General features: G+C 41.7%; 1 protein-coding gene across 7 annotated transcripts in view; it reads right to left on the bottom strand.

Annotated features, from left to right (window-relative positions):
• phldb1b (pleckstrin homology-like domain, family B, member 1b) overlaps positions 1–23,155 on the bottom strand; it is a 91,573-nt gene that overhangs the window by 9,611 nt on the left and 58,807 nt on the right. The window contains exons 8-21 of one of the 7 annotated variants that reach the window (XM_061046014.1): positions 22,741–22,884; positions 22,473–22,610; positions 20,912–21,040; positions 17,178–17,333; positions 16,726–16,836; positions 15,963–16,052; positions 13,806–13,922; positions 12,411–12,572; positions 11,100–11,240; positions 7,891–8,007; positions 7,681–7,783; positions 6,719–6,763; positions 4,592–4,934; positions 1,740–1,830 (exon numbers count right to left, since the gene is read on the bottom strand). In XM_061046014.1, coding sequence (XP_060901997.1) covers positions 1,740–1,830; positions 4,592–4,934; positions 6,719–6,763; positions 7,681–7,783; positions 7,891–8,007; positions 11,100–11,240; positions 12,411–12,572; positions 13,806–13,922; positions 15,963–16,052; positions 16,726–16,836; positions 17,178–17,333; positions 20,912–21,040; positions 22,473–22,610; positions 22,741–22,884 — 1,887 coding nt within the window. Of the gene's footprint in view, positions 1–1,739; positions 1,831–4,591; positions 4,935–6,718; positions 6,764–7,680; positions 7,784–7,890; positions 8,008–11,099; positions 11,241–12,410; positions 12,573–13,805; positions 13,923–15,328; positions 15,464–15,962; positions 16,053–16,725; positions 16,837–17,177; positions 17,334–20,911; positions 21,041–22,472; positions 22,611–22,740; positions 22,885–23,155 lie in introns of all 7 variants that reach the window. The other 6 variants (XM_061046013.1, XM_061046015.1, XM_061046017.1 and 3 more) reach the window with 6 other exon arrangements.

Here is a 23,155-nt window from a genome sequence, read left to right as displayed (position 1 = left end):
TATTTTTTTGATCCATGGATGGGCGCTGCACAGAACCCCTTTTCTCTCTTTTTTTTTACAGCCAGAACTCTGCCTGAGCTTCATACATTTATGTACATTTTTATTCTCAGCTGGAACTCCGACACAGAAGGTAACCAGTAGGGGGAAAATACAATTATTCTGCATGTTTAAAGTCAGAATCCTGACAGTGAAATTGAACTGAAGGCTCACTGAAACTAACTCTTCCTTATACTGTTGACATTGTTTAGGACATCAGACCTTAAATCAGGGGAAAAAAACAGGTTTTCTGAATTGTGATGAACTCAGAGGAAACATGTAGATTCCTCTAAATCCATCTGCTCCTTATATTACAGTCTCTACCTTTAAAATCAAGATGAGAGATGTAAAAGATTTGTAACTGAAATTAGACGTCTTTTCTTCTATCTCACATGTCACAGGCAGCGCTTTGGTTAGATCAGTGGTGATCCTGGAGTCTGTTGGGGCCCGAGGCAGGGGGCCCCTCAAAACAGCAACCGTCCCAATCATGTAATAGATAATCTGACACCAACACATTTCTTCAGTGGAAGTCATGTTATGAAAGTGTCTCTCCCACAGACTTAGGGCTAGACAGGCATCATTCAGTCATTTAGTATTATATGAGTGAGTGCTGTCAGATGGGGCCTTTTAGGGGGGTTTCCTACTGTCATTGCAAACTTTGCACATTTTGAGACACTGCTGTGGTTTACAGTGTGTCAGCCCTCAGGGGCCCCAAAACAGTTGCCTGCCCTGCCTGTTGACAAGCAGCACCTCTGGGTTAAACCCTGAATCTCTAGAAGAAGACGCAGAGTCCCTCACACCACGCTGAACTGCTTTACACATTCATTAGTGCACATTCATATTCTGAATAACAGGTAATGTAGGAAGTGCCAAGAGGCCATGCCGTAAGTCACTGCTGCAGGAAGAAGTTTTTTTTATGTATATGTGGAAGTGTTACATGTTTTGTATGATCTCTGTTTATGTTCTTTTTAATTCTCTTGTGACTGCAGGACACAGTCCAAAACAAGTTTTGTCGACTGAACTCTTCAGATGCTGAAAGAGTCTTTTCTACAAGACAGAAGGTGATCATATTATTATTCATTTATTTCTGTATTTATTGACAGTTGGTCTTTCTAAGCCCAGCTCATCTCATCAGAAATCATTTCTTGATCCTTAAAGTAGAACAAACAAGAACTTGCTATGATGGCAGACATGAGGGGTTTCTGAGTCAAGCGATGAGGGACTGTAAACTAGTTTCCTCATTCAGAGGACTTTATATGAGACTCTCTGAGATGGGTATGCTTGAATGTAGTTTTATCCAAACCTAAATATTCTTCCAGACCTATAACTGTGTAGATCAGTTCAAGAGCAGTTTTCAATGGGGTCAGGTCTTTTATAGTGGAATAGTAACAAAAGGAGTTCATATAGTGAAAGACGAGAGAATTGATAGAGAAATGTAGGAGAAAAAGCTTTAGAGCATGATACTGATTACTCTGAGCTTCATCATCAGCACACAAAGAGATGAAGACGTTTGAAACATGGAGGTCAATAAAAAAAAAGAACGGGCACCTCAAGTTGCTGTTCTGAAGCTTCATATTTCAAATTCATGATCAATGTAAAGACATCAAGAGGAGAAGTGTAGGAAGGCTCATCCATCAGCGGGTATGGATCGTGAGGAATCCAGATTTCACGCTGTGATATTTGCGTTTCAAATGGTGCCTCACCCTTGATTCAATAAGTCTGGCTTTCTCCAGCTGCGCCTCCTTCAGCATCTTCTCCATCTCCTCGATCTTCAGAGAGTCGACTCCTCCGACACTGATGTGAAAAAACACAGAGTTACTACATGAGATAAACAACCACCAACACACAAACATATCCTGCATTTAACAGCTACATTACAGCACATCAACTCAGTTAACCTTTACTTCAAAGCACGGTTCAAAAATAACTGCAGGGCAAATTTGTAGACTGTGTTTGTGACGTGATCTCCCAACAGATGGGAGGAAAGTCAGTCTTTTCTTCTTTTTTTAAGCAGCTTTGGAGCAAAATGCAAATTTATATACCAACAACAGCCTTACTGGTAGCAACATTTACAAATGTAATGGCTTTATATTTGAGTAGTGCAGCTATTTCAGTTTATTTTTTCTCAATCAATTTATCAGTCAGTCCCTCAGAGGTCAGAAAAACCTCAAATTAGTCCAGAAAAGCTTCCTTAAAATCCTGAGTAAAGAATTTAAATATCTTCTTCTGTCAGCAAAAAAAGAAAAATGTTTATGTGTAATTAAATATAGAACAAAGAAAAGCATGACATTTCATGTATACATAAAAAAAACATAAAATACAATGCTTTTAGTAAACTTGCACCAATTCTCTCATCTGGTGGGAATTTGTGTGAAATTGATTTTAATTTCTTTCCTTGTTACATTAAAGCAGATTTTGCAGAAGAAGCTAATGAGCCACATGTTTGCTATCTGGAGTTCTACTTGTGAAAGAGCACGTACAAGACTCTGATGTAGGAAATGGACAAGACATGAATGATATTGTTAATTAACGAGTTTAGCTGTTTTCACATAATATGCACTCCTGGTCTTCCTGAGTTGCTTGTTCACACATGCACCTCACAGCAGGAGACTATCCCTCTCAGACAGGGGGGGGCAACGCTATGATTTTTGAGGAAGAGATCATGACATCTCTAACTTCACGCAGAATTTTGCTAATGGTCTGTCAGGAAACATTTGGATAAAGTTGGGAGTGAAAACTTCCACTGTTGGCGATCATACATGCAGCTCACTCTGAATATTTTCAGAAGTTATGTGAATGTTGAGAAGCTCTGTTTCTTATTGCACATTCAGAGGGATGTGTTTGTTGAACTCTGGAACAAACAGATTAACTCAAAAAGATTCTGTGAAAACCAAGGACTGTGTGATGCTTTCTTTTCCAACTGAACCATATCTGTTTTCGTTGTACCTTCACACTATACTCTCTCCCTAACATGTTTTTATACACTTATACACGAGTACACATGTCCAAACTTGCTTTGAATTTTAATAATCTGTGGAAAAAAAGAACCTGAGGACAGCAGAGAAACCTTGTTTTTGTCTAAATGGTCGACGATCATGATGGTTTTCAGCTCCTCCTACTGTACTGGAGTGTGTGGAGTGTGAACTGCTGTAGATCATCTCAACCCTCAACAGCTCATGTTGAGTGAGTTTAATAAATATAATTTAATATAAATATAATCGGTCAACGTCTAAGTCAAAACTACCACTCATGAATGTCCCCCCTCCGGTCTCCACTGTGTGATTATCATTACAGAATAAATCTCATTAAAGTTAAAAACACATTACTGATTGTTTTTGGGATGTGACTCCTGAGAGCTCTTTATGTGTTAAAGCAACAGGTGCTGCAGAGAACCTGCTGCGGTGTAAAACAGATCACAGCGTCGACACATGAACAGATGGTCCACAAATTACACCATTAGACAAATTACAACTGGTGAGAGCAGCGCTGGTGTATGTGTGTCTCTTTAGACTGCGCTCGTCACTGTGGGTATGTGTGTGAGCTCTTTTACTTTAAATGATTACATTTATAATAACTGATTGACATATGTGTTTCAGCAGCTTGGTGGAGACATGTTGGATGATTTTTAAAGAAAAGAAGAAGGTGTTGATATTGAAGAGGGGGTTCAACTTAAAGATATGAAACAATGAGATATGCAGCCTGTTCCTACAGCTGGGTTTAAGTTCAAATCAGGGCAAGTTTAAGACAGACATTCACTACGAGGTTCTGATTAATGCATTTTCCAAGCAACAGCAGCAGAACTAACACGAGTCAAAACTTCACTCTCATACATATTCTCTACAGCTGATATGCATGCAGATATATACGGAGTCTTCTGTCCATACTCCTGCTTCCTGGTTCCGTATTTCTGCAACAATACGGACCAAACATTGCAATACCACTGGTAACCATGGGGGCAACGTTGAGCCGTGTGGCCAACAGGTCAAACCAACACAATGAGAATAGGGCTGGGTATCTTTGGGTGTTTCACGATTCGATTCAGAATCTATTTTCGATTCAAAACGATTCTGGATTCATGATTCAAAGTCTATACTGGAATAAGTACATACTTCAGGTTATATTCTTGTCATCTGTGAGACTGGCTGAATTTCTGGCTGCTCCATTTGGCATTTTACTGAGTTAAAGAGCTAGCCTTAGCACTCGATTTTTGGAAGTTATGAATCTATTTAGAATCTCGGGAGATAAGAATCTTGATTTTCAATTGATTTTTTCCCCACCCCTAATTTAGAATACTTCTTTTAAAAAATGTTTGAACTTTTTGAGCAAAGACTATGTGAGTGGGTTAGAAACTACAAAGATATATATGATGTTAGCTCGCCCAGGCACAGGTACAGCTGGGTGGAGATCTGATGGGAACTGAATGTCAGATGGGGTAAAGGAGTGGTGGAGGATCTGTGTCAGACTGCGCCCTCTAGTGGAAGCTTTGTTTAACGTCCCAACGTAAAGGACCATTGGGAGTACAGTGAGTAATGAGTGTGTGCGTTCTCCATCATACCTGGACATGTTATCTGGCGAGCAGGCCGAGTTGTTGCCGGTGGACACGCTGGTGTCCATGCTGTCGGAGCTCTCCAGGCTCAGCGTGTCGTACGGCTGCTCTCCGGCTGACGGGGGCTGGTGGTGCAGGATGGAGTGGTGAACCAGAGGCGGGGGTCCAGCCGAGCTGTGACTCAGCGCGGGGCTGTAGGACATGATGGGCGAGTAGGAGGGCGACGAGGAGGACGAGGTCATGAGGTGGGACTGAGAGCCGTGGAGCGCATCCCACTGACACTGAGCCTCGGCCGCCGCTCGCTGTTTGAGCTCGGCCAGACGACGACGCTGCTCCTCGATCACCTGATGACCTGAGAGAGGAAGGCGGGGTCAGTGGATTGGTTCTGATTCTGAAACGGGCTGACAGAATGAACCCGCAACCTGCAAGCAACTCCATCCACAAATCAGCAAAAGGTCCTTCTGTCCTGCAGCAGCCTGAATATCACCACGTTTAAACTGGGACTGGGCAGATTTATTATCTAAAGTGATATATTTATCATATCATATTGACTTTTAATAATACTTCTAGTTAGAGGATTAACCACTAAATCTTTATAATTACATTTGGTAATATGCACTTGTGTTTTCTTTACACATTTTGAATGGTTAACTGTGGAGTCACTGAAAAAACATTAAAAACACTCTCTTGTGAACAACATATTATCTAGACCTTAGTAAAGTTCAGTGCTCATGTTTCACAGGTTTTTAAACAGGAATTGATTTTTTTCTTTCCAATACAAACTGACCAGGTGATAAAAAAAAACTGTAAAACACTGAACAAAACAGTTTACATTTTGAAATCAGTGTTTCTTTGAGGCTCTTTGGAAGGGGCCAAGCAGAGCTACCACTCTGTTTAATGAAGTCATTTCCGTCATAATTTTAAGATGTCTTAAAAATTAAAATATTTAGTTTTTTTAGACCTATTTAAAGCAACCACAATCTCAAAATTTACTAGAAATTATATAATTATTTTAATGCATTTTTGCAAGCAATAAAAACTGCAGTCTGGTGGAGTTATCAGACTACTCCCACTGTGATTCTGACTCTTAGATTTATACATATGTTAAAAAAGTTAGAAAAATAAAGTTTACCCAAATCTGAACACCTCCGTTACTAAGATTGTTTCATTGCCCAGTCCTAATTTAAACCAAAGTGTTAGCTCAAGAACATCCACAACTGAAACACCACTAAAGGCACCACCATCACCAGCACAGGTCCAACATCTCCAACCCCACAGACCATGCACCACACATTTAAGGATGTGCTCTCTCTGGATAATAAAACACCCACAGTCCTGTAGCCACAAACTTTTCAAGGATCAAATCCATGCTTCTGTGCACCTGATACTATACACAATACACATCTGATAAAAAAAAGTAGCACCCAGCTCAATAACACCAAAGGAGGAGCCTGCTGAACGCTGAACATGCACAATTTATTCTCCAGAAGCAGCAGGAAGATTCATGGAAGATTGATGGGAGAAGAAAAGGCTGCTCGATGTTTGACAAAAGATGAAAAGAAATCTTTGAGGAGCGAGAGGAGTTAATGGCACACCAGAGATGGGAGAGAGAGAGAGAGAGAGAGAGAGAGAGAGAGAGAGAGAGAGGAGGATAAGAAGAGGAGGGTTAGAAGAAGACAGGGTCTGAAATTAACAGCTGACAAGTGCCAAGTTAAGGTAAACGTTACCTTTGATGGATGAATAAACAACAGTAACCTGTCAGACTGCTTTAAGGTTTGGATAGGTGTTGAATATTTTAGGTACAGACAAGTCTTTGGTCTTCATGTTGAAGCTTCAACACTGATTCCTGATTGGCTGCCAGTTAGACTCTCTGCTGCTGTATAATTACCCGCTTCTCTGGATGGTAAATAATCCATATGTTAGCTTCAATCTTTGAAGCGTTAACACTTGAATAAGAATATTTCTCTGCAGTTTTTAGTTCTGACCCTTGGCAGATTAAGACAGACAGTTAAATTCAGACCCAGCTTATGACGTATGAAGAGACAGCAGACCATCAAACAAGAGTGAATCCCAGAGAAAACAAAAACCAAGAAACTAAAGGAAATCTTCAGCTCCTCAAAGCAGCGCTCCATGTACCTGCTGATCTTCCCTCTCTGGTGGTCTGTGAACATGTCATGGGCTCTGAGGTGCAGCACAGAGAGAGACACACAGAAATGAAGAAAACCTCAAGTACAACAAATGTGTCAGCACCTGCCGTCTGTAACCAGCCAAGAATATAAACACAACACAGCTTCCCTCTGAACTTTTAGTCAAAGAACGCAGAATAATAAAATTGACTCATGTCACACACACACACACACACACACACACACACACACACACACACACACACACACACACACACACACACACACACACACACACACACACACACACACACACACACACACACACACACACACACACACACACACACACACATTCCTTCTCTTGATTACTTTTGATATTTTCTTTACTTTCATTGTTTGGTAGCGGTAGACACATTTCATAAAGTCACAAGCCAACCTTTGGAAATGGGGCTGAGGTGTCCTGACCTCTACTCACACTCAGCTCAGTGGGTCAACAATCTTAGCTTTAATAAGAATAACTTAGGGTGAAAGCAGCAGGAGTCCACACCTACTACATCTGTTAACAGATGGTCTCTCCATCCACAATCATTTGCCTATTAAAAGTTAATGCAATATTCTTTGTAGCTCTGTTATCTTGTCTCATCAGTTCTGAGGTACAAGTGCAAGATAACAAGAGAGGCCTGAAGCTGGAGAGGAGCGAGTCGGACATCTGTCTGCGCCAACCACCACAGGTATGAGTCTGCCGTCAGCTCTGGATGTGCAACGAGCTAAACTCAGCAAGAATTTCACACTTGTACTCCAAAGTCCTCCAGGACAGGTTCATCTCTTTTACAGAGACAGTATGCTAGAAAGGCAGACTGTTTTTATTGGTAAAAGATGTTGTCCAACCACAAACCACACTTACACTAACAGAGCATGTATGAAAACATCCTGCATCATGTGTTTGTTGAGGTTAGCATGAATGTCTACCTTTCTGCTGCAGAGCGAGCTGTCTCTTGGTCTCGATGTCCTGCAGGGTCGCAGCCAGGTTCCTGGGCAGACTGCCGGTGCTGTTGGCTGACAGCAGGGGGCTCTGCAGGGTCACAGGGAGCAGGTTTTATTTGGGGTTGAAATAAATATTTTGGATTTGGGGAGAATTTAGAAGAACTTTGCATGTTGAAAATGAACAAGCGGGTCTACCTTGGAGCTTGAGTTGCGTCCCAGTGTGGCTGCTCCGTGCTGCAGGGGGGACACAGAGCCAGACTTAGGCTGATGGAGAGACAGACCCGGGTCACTGTCCAATTTAGAGCGGAACACCTGAGGGAGGAAGAACACAGAGATGAGGAAGTGGTCATGAAACACAATAAAAAAGAGCCATGTGGTGTCAGATACTGTACAGGGCTGCAGGATGATGTTAGATGAACAACTGAAATACTCGATGGAGGAGTTTTAAACACCTGCTGGAATAGAAGAATAGTCAAAAGGATGATCAGGCGTTATGATGTAAGTGCAGCTGAACACTGTTTGAACAAAATGCTGCAATCAGGCTTCAATGAGGAACATAAATCTTAAAATCTAAAAAATCTAAACTGGCAAAAATATCAAAGAGCCAACAGAAAATACATGAGTCAGGCTGCTTAACACACACACACACACACACACACACACACACACACACACACACACACCTGGAACAGCCTACTCAACCCTCTCATTGAAGAGCTCTTTGATCAGGCCACCTTAAGTTAATGCTGCATTCATGTACCGTGGGAGTTTCTATGTGTGTGTGATGTTCAAAGTAGCGACTTGAAAGCGTCCACACATTCGAACTCTTTTAAAGCAGTGATCGTCTTACTCTCCACTTAACACAAACTGACTTCATGTTTTACACCAAAGCCCTCCCCCTCTGAAGTTTCTGTCTCTGCCTTTGAGGAGATCAGTCATATGCACTCTGTGATCATGATACCAGACTTATTCTTAAAACCCCTATTTGATTTGGATAAAAATAAAACAATATCTATACCTGTTTGTTTTGCTACAGCTGAAACACAAATAGAAGGGTTAAGGGTCCCTGGCAGCACATTTTGTGTAATTTCTTGTTTTTTTAATTAACAAAAAATGCAGGCATATTCCTGCACACTTTCTAAATATCACAAAGACATCGGCTAAATATAAAGTAATTGTCCTGCACTTGGATTTTGTTCTCTGTGTTTGTCAAAGCTCCTGTTTATGAAATAGCATTCATGCTTACGCCTCCTAGTGAGCTTTAAAAGTTGACCTGACCACCATCAGAGCAAGATACACTTTTATTATCATGTGGCTGTTTTTAATGTCTGGAATCCCTAGAAGTTGGTTTGTGTCAGACAAGGAGAGTTAGACTGTTAAAATGATGCAGGATGACGTTTTTGTTTTAAAAATAATTACTTATACATGGAAGGGAGAAAATCAACAACAAAAAAAGATGTAGCACTTTGTCAACAGGGGGCACTTAGGCTCGACACCACCTCAGCAAAAAGTATGACAATCAGGTTCTTCATTAAATACTCTTCTGATCAATTTTTAAATAACAAGAAACTTCAACATCATACAGGTCAGTTCTCGCTTTTATTTCCTGTGGTTGGGTCTAATTCAGGTTTTAAAGTCCAGGCTCCCTCAGCTTCAGAATGTTTTAAATCTTAACATCTCTTCGACTGCCTTCGTCGGTCATCATCTGTCGTCCCTTCTCAAGATTTTGCATCTTTGTCTTCCGACTTAAACTTTATCTGAACAGTATCTAAATATCTACTTGTTTTTCTTCAGCCTTGTTTGTATTTCTTTATTGCTTCATGAAGATCTTGCTTTTGTCGTGTATGCACTAAATAAGATGTTTATGCGGACTGGTCAGGCTCTTGTTAAAGGCTTTATATGTGATTTTTTTGATCCAGCAGATGTCGCCCTTGAGCACCAGCATGAAACCAAAACAACTTGCGCTGCATTGTTGTGTTAGCATGCTAATGCTAGTGATCTTTATTATGCTCGTATCTTCACACTGCATGTAAATTTACCTGAAATGAGCGTGATCTAGAAACACAGTTAAGCAGTGAGTACAGTATGTTATTCTTCTTTTCTCTAGTCCCTCAATTAAACAACTTTTATACATGAGGGGAGGAGTCAGCCGGCCGTCCTGGCGATGTAAACAAAGTGAAGATAGGACTCTGAAAACTCTGAAAACATCACAGACAGTGGGACTCGGGTGTTACACCCATTGTAGACAGTCATGACTCACAGAGGAATTATTGATTTCTTAAGGGTTCAACTTCCTGTCTTTATTGTAATGAATTGCGGGTGATAACTTGGAGGAATCTGCAGCTGGACTAACTTACTAACAGTCCACTTGAGCCCCGATGTGGGCCGATGAATTATGGGTAAAGACGGTCAGTAGTATTTTTCAGACTTTCTGGTACGACCCAGCCTGTGTCTGGGGGGTCTGCAACACCGGTGGACTCCAGACATCTGGATTCAGCAAAAAAAAAAAAAGGTCCAACATGCAGCTGTGCCCTAGATTTGGTTTTCATTTTTCAGACTGAAATTAAGACGCTCTGTCTTTACCTAATGATGCAAAGGTGAACAGGAAGCAACTACCATTTACCAACCAACGCACTTTTAAAAAAAAATAATTCAAAGGCTCTTAAGTTTTGTGATTTAGTTGAACTGAAAACTGCACAGTTTATGTTCCTAACACGAAATCACTTCTTAACTGTATTCAGAGGATGTTTAAAACCAGAGAGAGGCAGTATTAACTTAGAGGAATGGGAATATTTAGAAGAATAAGAAGTGATTTAAAGCAGAGTTATGAAGCCTTAAAGGGGGTAAACTTGTGGAGCAGCTTGGACAATGAGTCACAAACATGTAGCTCATGCTGTGCAGTTATAAATCTTCAAATGAAAACGAGAATAAAAGGTTTTTGTAACCCTCAGATTTGTTTTGTATTTCTCTGGAAAGTTTAAAACTCAGTTTGTAACGTGTTGATTTGATTTAAATTGACTGGCTAAAGGGTTTCCTATGAGTGTGTTCTATAAAAAGAAAAGCTATAATAAGCTTCAGCCTTCACATTTTTCCATGCGTATATGATTTCAGGATTTATATATCTGAATCCCTCAGTCTACTTGTATGTAACTTGCATACAACTTCAATCTGTTTTGTAATTAAAGAAATGTTACGGTAATGCAGACTGAAAAGAAAAACGTCTACTTCTCGAGGCGACCCTTTCGTCTCCATGTGATGTAAATGCAGCTTCAGTGAACACCTGACATGTCTTCAGAGCTTCTTAAAGATTTGTTGAGTTGAGTAAATAACAGCACACACAAACAGCAGAAGAATGAGGGGGGAAGGACACAGGGAGGAGAGAGGAGAAAAAAGGCCCTGTATACCTGCAGCACATGCCGGCGGCCCGACAGAGACTTGGCTGGCAGAGGGGGAGGACAGAGCAGGCTGGAGCCAGCCATCAGCTCCTGGTACCACTGCTCTAAATCTAGCTTAGGCAGGTGAGACCTGCTGCCTTCAGGCTGGTACTGGAGAGCACAGAGAGAGAGGTGAAGCACGGAGAGCGGAGAGAGGGAAACATGAAGAAGAGACAGGAGAAGACAAGAGGAGATTAGAAAGCATTCAAAGACAGCAGAGAGACAGTAGAAACGTTTGTTTTTACACACCCTCAAAAGCTGTAATTAAAGGATTTCTTATACTTGAAAATGTTTCTTAAATATCTTGAACACATTTCTGTTGTCAGCTCTATTATTCCTCGTACCCTCGGGCTGCTATAACCCTCTTTTACATGTCTCTTTTCTAACTCTCTGCTGCTGCAATGACCCAGTTTCAAGAACAAGAACGTTTAAGTTTCATCTCAATTTTATGTTTTACTTCAGTTCAGCCGTCCATAGAGCCTGCAGTGTGTCTGCACAACAAGATTTCATTTCATTTGAGCTTTTTACAGAAGTAAGAAGCAGCACTTAACTGTTCAGTCTCAGTTCTTACAACCACATTTTAAAACAGCTGATAGAAGTCATTCTTTAAAGCTTAGCTCTGGTGCAATCATCTCAATTAAAGATACAGAAGGCTGTAAATGTGATGTCAGAAATGATGTCTTATGTGAGTAAAGTCAGTGTTTTGACTGCGAGCCATCCTTTTCGGATCTCTGGGATACAATAGGAGTCTGTGACTGGAGGCAAAGCTTCAGACTCTCACAGTGACATCACACGGTTTAAAGTCTTTAGCCACAGCAGTAAATCGAGTATTATCCTGAACACTGAAAGGAAAAGAGACTGAACGTTTGCAACATTTTTATACGTGTGCAATTATTTTAGAGTAGTTTTTCAAAACCGATAGCAGCATGCATCTTAAAATAAACGTTTGGAAAAACACAACAGATTCTGCACAAAGTTTAGAGGGAATACGGCTTCAGCATAGACACATTGTTTTACCTTGTTAAGTAAATATATTAGGATATGTGGATGGATAACAGTTTATTTTGTAGCCTTATTAAACCCTGATTGGTCCTAAAGGGGGCTCTTCACCTACAGACCAAACCAATCAATCCTCTTAAAATAGTCAATAAGCTCATTTTTATTTTCCTGTTAGTGTTTTATAAATAAAGTTTGGGTTTAATCTGTGACAGCGGGTACATAAAAAGGAAAGAAGGAGGGAAGGTAGGGAGGAAGGGAGGAAGGAAGGAAGACAGCACACACCTCCACAGAGAGAGAGAGGGAGGAGCCGTGAGGAGAGGGGAGGCAGGAGAAGGCGGGGTCTACTGCTCCAGACTGCAGGTGCTGGCGAAGCGGCGACGTAGGGGACGACTCCAGCTTTGGCATCCCGTACATCTGACTTAACTGGCCCACTGTCACATACTCCTTTATGAAGGCAACACACACACACACACACACACACACACACACACACACACACACACACACACACACACACACACACACACACACACACACACACACACACACACACACACACACACACACACACACACACACACACACACACGGTGGAGGAGAGGACACAGAAGAGAGGAGCACAGAGAGGGAAAACATGGTGAAAAGAGGGAAACATATCCAGGTGTGACTTCCTGTCTGATAAAGGTGTGAGAGGAGGAAGAGTCGAACAGTGTGCGCACACACACACACACAGACACACACACACACACACACACACACACACACACACACACACACACACACAATAATCTTCCAAACTGTATCATAATTTGTGTTTTAGAAGAAGCATTGAAAGTGTGAGGCAAAGGACATAAACATATTCTAGTCTTTTATTTTGGTTTTATTAAGTATTTTTATAATGCTGTGTTTTTTTTATACTGCAGTATGTTCTCATCTACAGAAGCCTGAAGTGGACATACAGCACTCTGTTTTTCTGTGGCCATGAGTCAGGTTTGATTGTTTTTTCCCAAGATAACGACTTATCTATCTCATTATCTCGGGATAAGGACGCTGTTTTCGCTGAGATAACGACATCATTTCATGCCTTTTCTCGAGATCATGAGAAATGAAGTCATTATCAGATGGAAAACCTTTGTTGTTAACACGAGATAACACGATAAATAAGTTGAGATCTTAATGTCAAACAACTGAAATGTACCTTTAATCACAGTAAAATAGAGTAAATTAAAATGTCCGGATGTATCCCCACTGACGGCTTCTGTGTATTAATCAGGGAGAGAGAGTTGTTATATCTTCTAAGATGCTTTTTCATACTTTATACATAACCTGAGTACAAATGATGAAAATCATTTTGGAATGATTTTTTACAGCGTACTTCCTGCTGTAGTTGATGTATAACAGCAGCTGTTGGTTGACCTGCATTTATCAGTCTAATTAAAGTCTCTGTTTCGCAGACATGACGCAGACACAGATCTGAAGAGCGGCTTTGGGGGAACAAAAGGGGGAGAACACAGGCTGCTTACACACAAAGTCTCATGTAGCAGAGAGCAAAGCAACTGTTCAAGAGCACACCAGCAGAGGGAGCAACTTGACATGGAAATGAAATGATGGAGAGAAGGAAAGAGAGAGAAAGTTAAGAAGTGAATGAGGAAAGGGAGAGAGGGAGAGTGATGGTACCTCGCCAGCTAACGCAGCATCAACAGCAAACGAGCGGCCGCGAGAGGAGGGCATGCTGCTGTCATTGTGGCCGCTGCTGCCGTACATCTTATAGACATCCGACAGATTCATGTACTCCTGAGCACCAGCCAACGACAACAACAACAACAACAACAACAACTGTCAGAGAGGACGAGCAGCCATGAGGACATCACTGCACCGTATGCACAGTGCGTAACACACACAGAGAGCTGAGAGGGATTAGGGAAGAGGGAGGAGACCCACATTAACCTTCAAGTGCTACACACAGTGTGCGTGACGACAGACAAACAGATACACACCGAGCAACAGAAGGTGTAACTTTAGCATCACAGCTGGCTGACACACAGAGAGGTCACACACAGGTACGTCTGATGGCTGTTACAACGACCAGAGATGTTGTGGGAAAAGAGAAGATGCTGGAAATCCTCAAAGGGGGTTTCTGGTACTTTTCAAATTTCTGCCCAACTTATAAAATATTTTTTGGCCTAAAAAAACAGGCTGTAATGGATGCAACACGTTCCCTGCACTATGCACCAAAAGTTTTTTTTTTTTTTTTTTTACCACTAACAGGCTGAGATTTATATGAAACTGCCTGAAAACATTAAAGAGAGGCTCCCTTCAGAGATAGACCTTTTATTCCACTCAAAAAAAAAAGCTGTCACATGGTTTTTTAATCTCACCAAACTCCATTCTAAAAATCAGTCATTTTATTGCATTTCACTGGAGCTGAATGTCTGCCTTGATCTGTTACTTTGTTTGTGTAATTGTGTGACTGTCCTTGTGTTCTGTGTTTCAAACAGTTAGCTCAGATCATTACACGACTCTCCTCAGACAAACAAAAACACAAACAAGGAATAGAACAAGTCACAAGAAGAGAAGAGCGTCTCGTGTTCTGCAGGCTAGAATTACTGTTTTTGTCAATCGAGTCTGGTGTCTCTGAAAAAACTGATGTAACAGCTGTTTCTGGATTTTAAAAAAAGCATCTTCCTCAGCATCTGTAGGGATACTTTCTGAAATGTTGTCGGACACTTGGAATAACTTTGTAAGCCTTTCAGTGGTAAAAACAAGAACTTTTTAGATCAGGTGCATTTGACCTCAGGGACTTTGTTGTCCCCATTACCGCCTGTTTTGCAGCTGCAAGCTGAAGCAATATTCTGAAGCAATACTAAAACGTTTAGTTTATGAGTCTTATTGACCTAAAAATGTATTGAATATAATTATGTTCTTTTATTATATCACCTGGTACATCTCTGGGCTTGTAACAAACACCACACAGATGAACTGAAAGCGTCTGTGCTGGCTCCTCCTTTCACATAGTTGCAGAGAACTATGGTTTACTTCGAGAGGCAACAGGACCAAACACAGCGAGTCACAGGTGCAATCAGACTCCAGGTGGAAACTGTGACACTGCCAGTACCATGGTGAACCTTCAGGGAGGGTTATGCACAGACGGTAGAGGGGGAAGCGGCGGGCTTCATGCAGGGAAACATTAGTCTGGTTACCTCCGTAGGGCTGCTGGGGTACAACTGACAGGTAGGGGAGGGGTGTAAGTAGGAAGAAGAGGCTCGACAGAGGGAATGCTGGGAGGAGTGGATATCCTCCAACAACAGGTCGACCTCGCTGATATGGAGCGCTGCCTGTTTTAACAGTTCAGGAATAAAGTACCTTTAACGTCCACAGAGAACATATGAAGCACTGAATCCAATATGTTTAAATATCACTGTCTATTGTCCTCCCTCTGTTACAGCTTCCTTTAAGTTGGTCCACTTAGGCTACATCCTCACAAACATGTTTCTGTTTCAAAGTGCATACCTTTAATTATGTTTACATGTAGCTTCCAAACATCTCCACAACTCATAAAGTGAACATGTAGAAGTGAAGACGTAGCCTCATAGTCAGATAACGAAGTGAGCAGCACAGATTAGTTAGCTCTACACACTTAGCATCGAGAACTCAACATTAGAGCCACAGAATAAACCTGCTCATTAGTCTGGTTAAACTGTGTTCAGCTGTTAGACCAGGTTATCATTAAGTTTGCACACCAATAAACGCTGCGAGTTAACAAGGTGAATGTGGTGAGGAATGACAGCTCCAGAGAGTCCATGTGTGTTTGTGTCTCCTCATCACTTTTCTTACCTCTCTCATCGCAGTGGAGGACTTGGGGAAGCTTTTCCCGCCCGTCAGGCTGTGGTATCTCTTCTCTAAGGCTGACAGTCGCTCCTTCTCCTGCAACAGAAAGACACAAGTTCTTTTTTTAAGGGAGTGAAAATATAATTACTGTAAACTGAGGAACTTTCTGTAGCTCTTCTTTTCCTTTGAAAAGTCATGTTTGGGCAATAAAAAGTACATAATAATTCTTGCCGGAAAGGGAATGTACCAAATACCAGAAGTGACCTGGAAGTGAGCGGTCAATTAGTTTGTTCTGGCCGTACGACTGTGTGAAATGTGTTATACTGAGTTTATGACGACAGAATGATGGTTTGTCAGTTTTGAGGAAAAACACCTGAGACAGTTAACGCACAGTCCTTTCACCATAACAAATCAATGGGCCGCTCACTTCCGGGACACTTTTAAACTTGTCTCAGCGCGCATTAAGGGGTTTCACTTCTTGTAAATTTGTTTTGTAAAATATGAAAGTGTTTTGTTTTTGTATTTTCGTTTTAAAAATGTCAATTTGTCTCAAGCTCTGTAAAAGTGTTTCACACTTTGTCATTTTTCTCTTCCCAGCCTCCGTACAATTTAAATCATGAATCGTTAATAAAGTGAAGTGTAATGTATGCTTCACCAGAAATAAATTTCAATGCAGAGCCAGATTATTAACTTTACACTTATCAAATGTTAATGTTTTAAATGAAGATATAGCTTCAAGTGTCGAGCTGCAGTTGCTATATGTACGTACCTTCTGGAGCATTTGCAGAGTCAGGGTTCTGTCTCTGGCCAGCCGCTCGCACTCCTGAGTGGCCTGCAGGCCGAGCTGGTTAGCCTGGTTCTCCAGAGCAGACACCTTCTCCTGAAGAAGGACGTCACAGAAAAGATCAAATCTCTGATGCAGACTGTGACTGAAGCATGCAAAGTATCACACACACACGACTTAAATGAAACCTCTATGTGGTAAAAACCAACAGTCTGCATCATGTGAGCAGCTGTAAGAAACATCACATACACTGATATTGCCTCTTTTGCTTATGACTGAACCTTATTTGTTTGTGAACGAACACTTCATATCCTCTAAGCACATTCCTGAAGCTCTACCTGCTGCTTACACAGTGAAATATTTCCCATTGGCTTCTTCCACTCTAAAGCAATAAAAACCACCAGATGTTCCCCGCCGCCTGTCGAATGTTTCCTCACCTTCCTCTTGGCCACACTGCCGTGGTACTCGGCTCTCTCCTGTAGCAGCTGCTGGGTGATGGTTTCTCGCTCCTCCTCCAGGCTGCTCTCTCTCTCCAGCTGCTGAAACTCCAGATCCTCAAACTTTTTGGTGCCTGCTTCCAGAGCCTCTCCGTCCTGATGGGAGGCACGCACATGTCAGCGGGTTACCATCATAAGAAACTGGAAAACTCACTTTAGTTTGTACACTGCTCATTCTACAGCCAGCCACTATTCTCAGACTAGCTGACAGAAAAGCAAAAAAAAAAAAAAAAAACACCCTTTACATCTGAAAGAATGAGGAATATTTGTGAAAGCTTGGGAGGCTCTTTTGGAAGGCGACTATAAACACACCGTGCTCAGTCAAGCAGCCAGCTATGAAGAACATGCTTCTACTGCAGCACAGCTACAGGTGTGTGTGTGTGTGTGTGTGTGTGTGTGTGTGTGTGTGTGTGTGTGTGTGTGTGTGTGTGTGTGTGTGTGTGTGTGTGTGTGTGTGTGTGTGTGTGTGTGTGTGTGTGTGTGTGTGCTACCAATAAGACCTGCAATACACAGGAGACAATGGCCAGTACTTTAAATTAGACTTTTAATCATTTGATTCCTCTCTATGCTGCTTTGTTTTCCTGGTGGAGAACCAGCCTGTCCTTCCTGCTTTCACTCTGTGACTATGGAGATGCTGACAAGTTAAAAAAAATTAAATCAATTCAGGACATCGAGTGTTTCAGTCTGAACCCTCTTAGAATAGAATAGAATAGAATTATTCTTGAGAGTCTTTGTAGCCCCTTGAAGGACCTGACAGTCAGGAAAGTCAGCTCCCAGATTGAAATGACTGCAATTCATTTTTGTAAGTAGAAAAAACAAAGAACTTAAAAGTCAAACACCTTGTGAGGCACTTCTGTTCTGTGTTTGGACTTCATAAAGCACTTGAGACTGAAGTGTGCTTGTGGGCGTGACATCCCAAAAATGAATTCAGACCAAATGATTCAGCAAATCAAGGGGGCCTGGCCATGACATCTGTCGATCATTTACCCTACAGAAGTGAGAGGAAGAAGATGCTACAGGTGTTGGGCTGTTAAAAAAAAGCTCTATCAGGGATAATGTGTGTTTTTCTTGTTACTTTTTCCGTTGCTACTCGAGGTTCCAAAAAAAATGTAAAACAATCTGCTGTGAGAATCATTTTCTCGTCTTTTTTGTATAAGAAAGGGAGGTTCAGTTCTTTTTTTCACCTCTTTGTAGCATTGTGTGATGTTTAACTTCTCAATGTTCTTCATTTCAGCACACCTGTCTGACTGCTCTTCTGATTCTTCTTCAAAGTAGATTGGAAGCTAACCATAGCCTAAAATCTGTGTTTTTTCTCTCTTAAAATTAAAACTATATTCTCTTAATATTGCAAAATTGTTCACCAAATCTCAGATGTTATTTTTTCTTTAGTGTGGCCCTTATTCTCTGTTATACAAGACAAAGAGAAACCCCTCACAAAACCGTAACTCTTTTGTATAACGAGCTGATATCTCCTAAAAATGAGCTGAGCTTTGTATCTAAACTAATGGAAAACTTTCTTACAGTGATGAAATATGAACTCATTATCACTTGCACATTTAAAAAAAACAAAGGCTTTTCATTGCAGTGACTTCCAGGATCTTTTATCCCCATCATACTGGCAGGATTAGGCTTCTGCAGGATTTTGATCACAGAACATTATCGTCAATAAAAACATGTCTCCTCGCCATCAAAGTTTCTAAAAGTGACTCATCATTTCTTTCTGTCTGAGTGGTAAACCAAACATGCAGCATAAAGTAACATGAGAGAAATCAAAGGACGATTAGGAGTGGAAGCAGAGAATGGATCTAGTCAGGGCCTACGTTAATTGATTAGTGAGCAGTTATGCAAATTAAGCGAGCCGGGAAAAATCACAGGACAGATTCACACATGCAGCACGGTGTGACCATGTCACACCACGCACGTTTGACCAAAATGCATCACGAGCAGCTGAAGGTACCAGGAATATTGTGTGTGTGTGTGTGTGTGTGTGTGTGTGTGTGTGTGTGTGTGTGTGTGTGTGTGTGTGTGTGTGTGTGTGTGTGTGTGTGTGTGTGCGCTCCTGAGTGGACCTGAGGGGGGTCAGTGTCATGTAGGTGAGGTGTATGAGGGAGGAGGGAGAAGAATCTGGAGCTGGAGGTAAAAGCACGTCTATGAGAGGCACCAAGAGGCTTTTTATAGACATACTGAGCGTGTGTGTGTGTGTGTGTGTAGATTGCATGTAGAGGAGCCCTGAGAAGGGTTAAAGGGGCCAGTAGCACTATGTGTGATGCCATGTGATGAGTGCTGGCACAGAAACAGCCTTACTGAGACACAGAGCTGAGAGTGTCAACAAGCTGTGTAACAAAAAGGTTCCTATGCTTTCATTCTGACTTTGTGTCTTTTTTAAAGGCTTTATATTTTTCACACTTAAATATAATAGAAATCAAGTATATCCTCTGAAAATAACTCAGATGTTTTCAGAGTTTTCAGAGTCCTATCTTCAGTTTGTTTACATCGCCCGGACGGCCGGCTGACTCCTCCCCTCGTGTATAAAAGTTGTTTAATTGAGGGACTAGAGAAAAGAAGAATAACATACTGTACTCACTGCTTAACTGTGTTTCTAGATCACGCTCATTTCAGGTAAATTTACATGCAGTGTGAAGATACGAGCATAATAAAGATCGCTAGCATTAGCATGCTAACACAACAATGCAGCACAAGTTGTTTTGGTTTGATGCTGGTGCTCAAGGGCGACATCTGCTGGATCAAAAAATCACATATAAAGCCTAAAAGCTCATAATTAGAACTAAAAAAATGATTTCCATAAAACCATCATAACAGCTTAGATATAAATACTATATCACGGCCACATTAGAGAATAAAATCTGACATGATCATTACTAGATGGATGATCTTAAAAAGCCCGCAGCAGGTTGGAAGATGGCAACAATGTGCATGGAAGCTTAAAGGTAAGATTGTCAAAATGTTTTAATACTTCGAAACCTCATGATTTCTCAATTATTTTAATGATTACAGTATTGAACCCTTTAGAAAAACCACAGGGACACTGGTAGCCTAGTGGTTAGCGCGTGACGTTAGCCACATGTAAGGAGGCGGGCAGCCCAGGTTCCAATCCGTATAGTGGCTCCTTTTCCCACATGTCATTACCCACTCTCTCACTCTCTCTCTCTCCCCCCTCCCGATATCCATTGTCCTATCTCTAAATAAAGGCAAACAAAGCCAGAAAGAAATAGCAACACAGATGTTTAGTCATATTTTTAAACAAGGTTGCCATGAGCAACGGCGATTGAGCCCTGTCTAAATTGCACAAATACATTGGCAATGTTTCGGTTTCTGCATTGAACACAGTGTGCAGGAGTTTGCCTGCAATTTTGGGGCATTAAAACAATAAATGACTCGATATTAAATGCTTAGGACTTCATAGTTGTTGCCGTGGTATCGAAACAAATATCAATACCGATGGATTTTTACTACAATCCTAATTAAGTTTAAAAACTCTGGTATTGTGACAACTCACTAAATGGTTGTGGGTGCATGATGGCAGAGATGTGTGAGGTGGTGACACTGTTTATGTAGTTTAAATTCTACTACAGAATGAAAGTCCATGGTTGGAGGATGTTGGTGGGAGGGGGGGAGGGGGGATTCCAGGTGCTTCTGATTGACTGAAGACCCACCCTTTTGAGCTGTTCCTGTAACTGTTCCCGCAGGGACTCGGGACAATTATGAAGCTGGTTCTTCAGCTCAGCGTAGCCCTCCTGGAGGCTCTGCAGGGCCCGCCGCTCAGCCTCAACATTAGCCCTCTCCTAGAAAGACACAACACATACCCACACACAGGATGGATGGACGAGGGTTAATAGAGAGAGAGAGAGAGAGAGAGAGAGAGAGAGAGAGAGAGAGAGAGAGAGAGAGAGAGAGAGAGAGAGAGAGAGAGAGAGAGAGAGAGAGAGAGAGAGAGAACACACTGCTGAAAATCCACACCATGCAAATATCAAAGCTGTGGGGTGTTAGCACAGACATGTCGACACAGAGGGCGCAGGGAATCATTAAAGGCACATAGTCTGAAAAAAGGTGATTTCTCAACCTACCTGCCTTCCTATATTGAATACGTCTGGGTGAAAAAGTACACAGCAGCTCTTAAACACACTGCAATGGCTTCAATATAACCAAAGACATGCTCGACTAGTCCAGATTAATCTTATGTCTCCATGGTAACCAAGTAATGACACAACTTGTGTTACAATCTAACAAGTTTACATGTAGAGTTTAGTGTGAACTTCAAGACCAAACTCAAACAGAGCTGCTGCAGCAGGACACTGAGAGTCATTCAGACGACAACATTTGAGCTGATATTGAATATTCAACTGAAGATTTAAATCCTCCCCACTTTGAGATATTCTGTGTTCTCAGACATTATTATGCATCACATTCAAATACTAAGATCTTGTTTTTTCTATGGACACTCATTCATCTACTCATGCTCTAATAAAACAATCACGAATGAAACCTTTTACAATTGTTGGTCATCATTAAGAAACACTTCAGAGATACGGACAAAAACTTTATCAACAGATGATTTATATAACCAACTAAGCTGGTAAATGTGCTTTCTTGCTACAGTTCAAATGCGCAACATGTTGGTGAAAAGAAAAAAAATAGAATCCCTAAAACCATTAAAGAGAACATGATAGGTAGATTCCCCTGCCCACTATAGAAACGTCTTATTCAAGGTCTCCTCCACCACCCATGCACTGCACCTCCACTACCTACGACTACAGATCAGAACCAGCCACTGGAGGGCAGGTTTTCTCTGGCACCACCTGGTCCGTCATGCACACAGTAAAGACAGAGGCGAGCACATTGGGTTTAGAGTTGCAGTAAGTGTGAGTGCTGAAGAAGCAGAGAGAGGGTTAAGGAGGTTAATGGAGGTCGGTTATTTAGCGGAGACCTGCTAATAAGGAAACAGATGAGGGCGAGCTGAGCAGAGGGAAAACCACTAAGATGAAAACATGCAGGAGAGAACACCCGAGGAGCTAAGTCCAGCCCTGGCTCTCAAGTCTGTCATTATCTGTGCGAGAAATTCAATTGTCCAAGTCGAGGATGCTTGGAACAGACCCGATGAGGAACGAAACAGCAGAGAAAGAGACTTGAAGGGAACAGGCAGTGAGTGTATCAGTGTCTCTTTTCTGACTCTCAAAGTTTGTACTCAACCTGAACATGAGAGCTTCTTTTCTGTACCTTGTCTTTCTCCCTCTGGATGGCGCTCTCCAGCTCGTCCAGCTTGTGCTGCAGCCGAGCGATGACGTCCGTCTCAGCCTCGATCTGGTCCAGCTCCGCCTGCCTCTCGCCCTGCAGCAAGGCGCGCTCCATCTCTGCCTGGAAGAACGAAACCAGGAAAAGTCACAGTGAGCTCTGAGGCTAATAGAGACTGAGCTTCAGGCCTCTGTGGAGTCATCTCATCTTTTGCGCTGATATCATATAGTTTGATCACTCCCATGTGTTCTACCTCTTGTTTGGACTCCTGCAGCTGTTGCTCCAGCTCCGTCAGCCGGGTTTTGAACTCATCGATCCGCGCAAGAACGCGAACCCGCTCGTCTTCCAAGTAGCCGAGCTCCAGGCGACCTGTGCTGCCTGAAGTGGAGTCCTCATGCTGCAAAGAGGGGAGAATCAGTCAGGCTCTTAAGACAGGTTAGGGAGGCAAGGAGAGAAAGGTAGAGAGTGGCAAAATAGTCCTCAAGGTAAGGCTGCAAAATGATCAAAAATGTCAACATTTTTAGATGCCACATGTCTCAGAATGACAAAAATATTTGCTATTTTATGATCAATTGTATCAAAAAGTCACAAAGCTTGGAGAAAACTTTCAGTCAAATTTCGAACTGAAAGATCATTTAAGTGAAAGATCTGAAAATTCTAATGATTCT

Source organism: Labrus mixtus, chromosome 9, assembly GCF_963584025.1.
Source record: "Labrus mixtus chromosome 9, fLabMix1.1, whole genome shotgun sequence".
NCBI classification, from domain to species: domain Eukaryota; kingdom Metazoa; phylum Chordata; class Actinopteri; order Labriformes; family Labridae; genus Labrus; species Labrus mixtus.
Note: the sequence above shows the minus strand (reverse complement) of the source record. Positions and strands in the feature narration are given on the sequence as shown.